The sequence below is a fragment of the Toxorhynchites rutilus genome, chromosome 2 (genome assembly GCF_029784135.1).
Source record: "Toxorhynchites rutilus septentrionalis strain SRP chromosome 2, ASM2978413v1, whole genome shotgun sequence".
Classification (NCBI taxonomy): Eukaryota; Metazoa; Arthropoda; class Insecta; order Diptera; family Culicidae; genus Toxorhynchites; species Toxorhynchites rutilus.
The window spans coordinates 60,413,467-60,420,706 of record NC_073745.1 but is presented as its reverse complement, the minus strand read 5'-3'; the positions used below and the strand labels follow the sequence as shown (position 1 = coordinate 60,420,706).

The 7,240-nt window shown below is 43.2% G+C and overlaps 1 protein-coding gene across 1 annotated transcript; it reads left to right on the top strand.

Annotated features, from left to right (window-relative positions):
- Positions 1 to 1,016: 1,016 nt before the first annotated feature.
- LOC129765783 (uncharacterized) lies at positions 1,017 to 4,472 on the top strand. Its single transcript, XM_055766211.1, has 3 exons — positions 1,017 to 1,174; positions 1,914 to 2,274; positions 4,293 to 4,472. The coding sequence occupies exons 1-3, from the start codon at positions 1,017 to 1,019 to the stop codon at positions 4,470 to 4,472; spliced, it is 699 nt and encodes a 232-aa protein (XP_055622186.1).
- The last annotated feature ends 2,768 nt before the right edge of the window (positions 4,473 to 7,240 follow it).

The following is a 7,240-nucleotide window of genomic DNA, read 5'->3' as shown; positions in this document are numbered from 1 at the left end:
TTAATATCCGCGCATTTGCTCCATCGACCAAACTGTTCCTGTTATTGCAGGTTCTTGTTTCATGTTTTATTGGGTTTCTTCAGGGACATCAAGCTGGCCCTGAACTTATTGTTCTGAATGTAATTTCTCAGCGAATGAATTGAGAACTATTCAGGCCACTACCATTTTTGCATGCGTATAAATGTGTGGCAAGTCGGTGGAATGAACGCTTTATGTTTCCTGATTGAATTATGGAATTTTTATTTATTTACTATGACTCTACATCCCATTGAGATGAGAACTGATTCAGTACTCTTCTCCAATAAACCCGATCCATGGCTGCAGTTCTCCAACTCCCGGCTGCACCGATTCTTGCCAAGTCCTGCTCTACCTGGTCCAACCACCTCGCTCGCTGGGCTCCTCTCCTTCTTGTTCCTACCGGATTCGATGCGAACACCATCTTTGCAGGGCTGCTGTCCGGCAATCTTGCAACATGCCCTGCCCATCGCACTCGTCCAGCCTTGGCGACTTTCCGGATGCTGGGTTCGCCGTAGAGTTGCGCCAGTTCGTGGTTCATTCTCCATCTCCATACTCTGTTTTCCTGTACACCATCGTATATTGTTCTGAGCACTCGGCTTTCGAAAACACCAAGCGCTTGTGAGTCTTCTTCAAGCATCGTCCATCCTTCGTACCCATAGAGAACAACCTGTCGATTAGGGATTTTTACATGGTACACTTCTTACGGAGTCGGAGTTTGTTGGACCTTAACCCTTTCATTACGGCAGTGTGCTCCGCCAAAGTGCTACCCCTGTACGGAGCACTGCGCCGAAAAGTATGCACATCGCGCTCGTGTGATCGAAGAGCAGTATGAATTTCATGTCGTCTATAGACGACGACCGTACACACAGCCAGTGTTACCACATATACAGATTTTCAGCATGTTTTTTGACCAAGAATCTGTATATACAGATTACAGATTATTGGACATCCATGCAGATTTTATACAGATTTTGTAATAAAAGTAAAAGACTGCAGCTATGGTGACTGGCGTTTTGGCGGAAATTCAGCATGATGAACTGGTGAAGAAGATGCAGCAGCAAAAATTTTCATTGATGATTGATGAATCGATGGACCTGAGCACATCGAAGACCCCGGCCATAGTTGTTAGGCTGTTGGATGACGACGGAAAGAACAAGTTTGAGGTCAGTGATAATACGAGGGTCACTATTTATATTTCGGGAATTGGCAACACTGATGTCATGTGAGTCCATCTGACGGTTCCATCGTAAAGTTTGACATTTTTGACGATATACGTACTCAGAACATTTTGTCATACGGACGCTATTTGTTTATTTTATATTTAGTTGAAAGTTTGGTCTCGGCAAAAAAATTGAACTGAATCGTGAACATTTTCGTGCGATGATTTTTTACGACTTTCGACGTGGATTATCACAACAAGAGTGCGTCAATCAACTTAATTTGACTTTTGGCGATGAAGCTCCATCAAAAACCACTGTGTATCGCTGGTATAGTGGATTCAATCGTGGTCGTAGTTCGCTGTCCGACGAGTTTCGTGAAGGTCGTCCAAAATCGACTGTAGTGCCAGAAAACATCGATGCTGTGCACGAAATGATTAAGCAAGATCGTCATGTAACCTATTGTGAGATTGAGGCATCCCTTAGCATTAGTTCCACCAGCATATATGCGATTTTACATGAACACTTAGTTGTGCGAAAATTATGTTCACGTTGGATGCCACATTATTTGACAATCGCTCAAAAAAAGGCTCGTGTCGATTGGAATAAATGCTTTGAAAATTGGTTTAAGCGCATGCAAAAGTGTATCGATCATCGTGGCGAGTACTTTGAAAAACAATAAAAATATATTCGCAGCTTAACTTTTTGTTGTTGTTCCTATTCCCGATATATAAATAGTGACATTATCGAGGAATTTCAAAAGGATGGCATTGATTACAAGAAGCGATTGAAAGGGTTTGCATCAGACGGTGCATCCGTTATGATGGGCAACGATGATTCCGTGATGAGGCTTCTGAAGAAAGATTGCCCAGGTTTAATAGTGGTTAAATGTACATGCCACTCTTTGGCGTTATGTACGAGCCATGCTTGCCAGAAAATGCCTCCGTATGTGGAACAGTTGCTACGAGACATCTACAGCTATTTATCCCATAGCCCTAAGCGCTCTTCTGAGTTCAAAGCTATTCAAGAAATTGTTGAATTGAAGCCATTGCGTATGCTTTACCCCTCTGAGACCCGATGGCTCTCTCTAGAAGCAGTGGTAAAACGGAACTTGGAGCGTTTGCCGGAATATTCTTTTCCTTTCAATACAATTATGACAAGAATTCAACTGCTTACAGAATCTTGTCACATTTGAACGATCAAATGACGAAAGCTATTCTGGAGTTTTTGAATTACGTTTTGCCTCTGATGAATAAGTTGAACAGAAAGTTCCAGTCCGAATCTCCAGAATACACACACATTTACGATGAAATGAGAACATTGCACATGTTGCTTCTTACCAATCTCTGCGGTGAAAAATACTTGAAAATTTTAAAAGATATTAACGCACCGGATTTTGAGGACCATATCCTGCGTAAGGACAAAATCTACGTTGGAATAGCTGCAGAAGCATCGATTTCAACGGACGAAATGGATGATGCACGAAAGGAAACATTTCGGGAGATTTGTTGCGGTTTTTATATCGAGCTTATCAAACAAATAAGCAAACGATTTGACTTAAACGACCCCACATTCAAGGTATCTGCTATGATGAACCCGTCGAATCTGGAAGATCTTCACGATTTAGGCCCTGTTTTGAAGCAATTTAAGGATTGTTTCGAAGAGGAAGATAAGCAAGGTATTGAGAACGAATTCCGAGAACTACGCATGAAGATAGTGATCGATGGATCGTTGGGGATAGAAAAATCTTGGAACAAAATTTTAAATGTAGTTAGAGCGAATGGAAATTCAACCTTCCCCTTACTTAGAAACCTTATAAAGGGTGTGTCACATCAAATTGCATCACGGAAAAAACGCTGTAGAAATTGAATTTTTAGGAATTATATCTTCAGCTTTCGCTTATAATCAGATAAGAGTGTATAGATCACGTTCGCCATGCTTCACTGTCAATTTTTCGTAAATTTGAAAAATGTCGTCGAACGAAAAAGAGCGTTGTGAATTAATCCTGTGCACTCATTTCAAGAATCCGGAGTTGTCACATCGGGACATCGGTAAGATGCTGGGAATCGTCCAATCAACGGTCAGCAGAGTACTAAAACGATACTTCGAGAACCTAACCATCGACCGGAAGGTGAAGAACGGTAAAAATGGATGCTCCGTCAGTGAAAAAGATCACAAGCGCGTAGTTAAGAAGTTTAGACGTGATTCGAGAAGTTCGGTCCGGGATGTCGCCAATAAGCTAAATTTGTCAAGTTCATTCGTCCAGCGGACCAAGCAGCGGGAGGGCCTGCGTACATACAAGATTCAGAAGGCTCCTAACCGCGACGAAAGGCAAAACATGGTGGGGAAGACGCAAGCCCGGAAGCTGTACACCGAAATGCTGACGAAGCCGCATTGCCTGGTAATGGACGACGAAACCTACGTCAAAGCGGACTTTCGTCAGCTGCCGGGCCTGTTGTTCTTCTCCGCAGAGGACAAATTCAGCGTTCCGGAGGAGATTCGCAAGCAGAAACTATCCAAGTTTGCCAAAAAGTACATGGTGTGGCAAGCGATCTGCTCTTGCGGAAAGCGGAGCGCCCCCTTCGTGATGACCGGCACGGTAAACGGGCAGGTTTACCTTAAGGAGTGCCTACAGAAGCGCTTACTACCACTATTGAAGCAGCACGAGGGCCCGACCATCTTCTGGCCGGATCTCGCTTCGTGCCACTATTCAAAGGACGTGTTGGAGTGGTACGAAGCCAACGGAGTCACCTTCGTGCCAAAGGAAATGAACCCGCCCAACGCGCCGGAGATTCGCCCAATAGAGAAATATTGGGCGATTATGAAGCAGGCCCTCCGGAAGAACCCAAAAGTTGTCAAATCGGAGGCGGATTTCAAGAGAAAATGGATTTCTGTCCAAAAAAAACTACAACCTGACGTTGTACAGAACCTTATGGACGGGGTAAAGAGGAAGGTGCGAGCATACGGGAATAAAAAGAAAATGCCAAAAGTTGTTTAATAGTTTTTATTTTACTGTCTAAAATTTTCAAAAGGATCGGTCTACTGGGCGAATTTCTACAGCGTTTTTTCCGTGATGCAATTTGATGTGACACACCCTTTATTTAATTTTCTCTTGAGCGTATATTTTCGCAACATAATGCGAACAAAACAAAAGTTCGAAACCGTCTCGCTACAAAAACTTTGAACGCAATTATCAAATCGAAATCATTTATCAAAATCCAAGGGGGAAGTGCCACAGTACAGTTGTCAAACGACATCAAGGCTAAATTTTGCAAGACCATGTATAAACACAACTAGGAAAATAAGGATTAAATGAATGTTTATAGCGCGAAACGAAACTAAATAAACTCTTTACGTCGAATTTCCCTTAAAATACATATTAAAATGTTTATTTTTTATTTTTTATTTGGCATAAATCTCTATGTATCTAAAACTTTCAATCTAGAATATTACACATTTTTGATCAAATAAATCCTCTGTGCAGAAAAGAGTTGCACACTAATTTTTTGCATATGCCTGAACATTGGAAACCAGTCTTATTCAGAAAACTACAAGCAAGCTATACAAGTGATCACGAGATTAAAAATATGGATAAGCAAAATATGTACACTTTATTGCAGGTATGCTATTATTCGTACTTAATTCTAACGCAAAAGACTTATCAAGTGCAACATCCGCAATACAGATTCCAATACAGATTTTCCGTTTTCTATACAGATAAAAAAGATTTTTTAGCTCGGAAATACAGATTTCAATGTGGCAACATTGCACACAGCTCATCGCACGGATGTCGTCTATAGACGACAGTCGTACACACAGGACGTCGCGCGGATGTCGTCTATAGACATCCGCGCTTGCAGAGCCCGTAATAGGCACGACTTCCATTGACTATGCGTCTTCGATTTTCACGGCTGTTGTTGTCAGTTGTTATCAACGAGCTAAGGTAGACAAATTCCTCTACCACCTCGAGCTCATCGCCGTCGATCACAACACTACTACCAAGAACTCTGCTGCTAGCATGTATTAAGTCTTAGACGCATTGATCCCAAGCCCAATCAGCCCTGCTTCGTGTTTCAGTCGGATATAGAAGTCGGCTACCGTCGCATGTGTTCTTCCGATTATGTCCACGTCATCGGCGAAGCAGATAAACTGACTAGACTTGTTGAAAATCATACCCCGCATGTTGAAGCCCGCTCTCCGCATAACACCCTCCAGCACCACGTTGAAGAACACACAGGAGAGTTCATCGCCTTGTCGAAGTCCCCTGTGAGCCTCAAATGATTCCGACAGCTCATCTCAGATTCGCATACTGGGCCGCACACCGTTCATCGTTGACTGAATCAGTCTTGTCAGCTTGTAGCACGGTACTGATTTCGACATATGGAAGCCCCTCGTTTCTTAAATTTGAAGTCAGATCCCACACAATCTCGTATGTGTGAATCTGAGTTCCTCTCTTCTGTATTTGTTTGGATGAATGGCAGAGCGAGAGCCTCTCCGCTTTGAATATTTGAGCGACTAGCCATAATGGGTGCTGAATGGGATCCGGCGGCTGAGTTTAGCGAAGACACTCACTGACCAATACGTATTTAGAAGACTCGTGCTTTCCTTTTTTTGTTAACACACTTTCCCCCAAAAAAAGCAGAGTCTTTCGGCGGGTTTCTTGTTCTTGAAACTCCAAACCCGGCGAACTCGATTTGGACTGTATTCGGGAGCGTAAAAACCGCGAATGTGGGAAAAACGAGACGGGTACAACCACAAAGAACTTCGGTTAAAACTGTGGAATTATTAACATCGTTAATAATTACGTAGTTCCGGTTCTAAAGAATGCCGGGCTGATCTGAGGATCAAATCAGATACTCGCCCATTTCAACATTGGCCGTGGACGAGGCGAAAGCGGTGTAGTTTGTGTCTAAATCGCGAGTTTGAAACCGGAAGAGTGAATTAGGTTATTCAAATAATTGTAACAAGAAATACCCTCCAGTGCATCCGTCAAACGATAAATAGGAGGAAGAGCCGACACCACGTCCATCGTTGGAATCCAGCCCCGAACGCTATTGAAGGTGGCCGCGCATCCCATTCGTAAGCGCTACAACACTCGCGGAAAAGGAAAACCAGCCGCGGCTCGAATACAGTCAGAGTTCATCGGCGGATTCATCGCCCACGTCTCCCATGCACGCAAGAGCCGCCGGCTATTCACGTAATGCCTAGGTTGTGAGTACTCTTTTCGTTTCTTTCTAACACATGCGCATGTAGAGAAATAAATTTGAAAAGCCACACACGTATTAACAAAGCCACAATGCCACACACAAAATAGAGCATGCTAAATATAAAGCAATAACCGACGACGATAGAATATCGTCGGTAAAGGAGGGCATGAACGCAGATGAAATGATAGGTTAGTTAGAAAAGCAACAGATTAGAAATCCCATGGGTGGAGGTTCAAAACAAACGTATATATGTGATTTATAAAAAAATATATAATTGCTGTTGAATTGATGTTTGAATGTTTATAATGATGGTTGTTATGTTTGATATGATTATTGAGTTCTATGTGTAGAGAGTTAAAAAAACGAATGAATAAATGTTGTTGAGAAAGTTATAGAGGTCTAGAAAAAGAACTCGGACGCATCTTTACTGGCTGGCGTGTAGCCGAAACACCGACAAATCGAAACTTTTTCAGGAAATAGGTCTTGAGTCCAGGGTTGGGGCTCCTTTTCTGTTGCAGCAATATTCCAACCCCCACTTCACGTTCTCTGAAGCTAGTTTCAAGGTGGGTGGGATTAACGATATTTGAAATTGGTCCTATGATGAGATTCTCGGCCTAAGCGGTGTTCTCGGAACCAGCCGTGGTTCTCAGTTTTGTGGTTGTATCACGGACCGCGGACCAACGGTGTCGCGGGTCCTTCAGAGAGCGCAGAAGAGTCGCGGAAATAACCGGGTTTGTGAGAAAAAGGACAAACCCGCCCTCAGTGGATGTCTCATTGCCGGGCAAGGATAAAACACGGCGGTCGGTCTCCCTCGCGGGAGTGGCGCTTAAGCCGACCGCTTATCTGCGCAAAATCCCC

Bases quoted from the DNA above. Each gene is read 5' to 3' on its own strand.
- LOC129765783 (XM_055766211.1), top strand. From the start codon at position 1,017: ATGGTGACTGGCGTTTTGGCGGAAATTCAGCATGATGAACTGGTGAAG. The intron at 1,175-1,913 runs GTTTGAGGTCAG...ATATATAAATAG, and splicing joins GATGACGACGGAAAGAACAA to TGACATTATCGAGGAATTTC. The intron at 2,275-4,292 runs GTAAAACGGAAC...TTTTCTCTTGAG, and splicing joins GGCTCTCTCTAGAAGCAGTG to CGTATATTTTCGCAACATAA.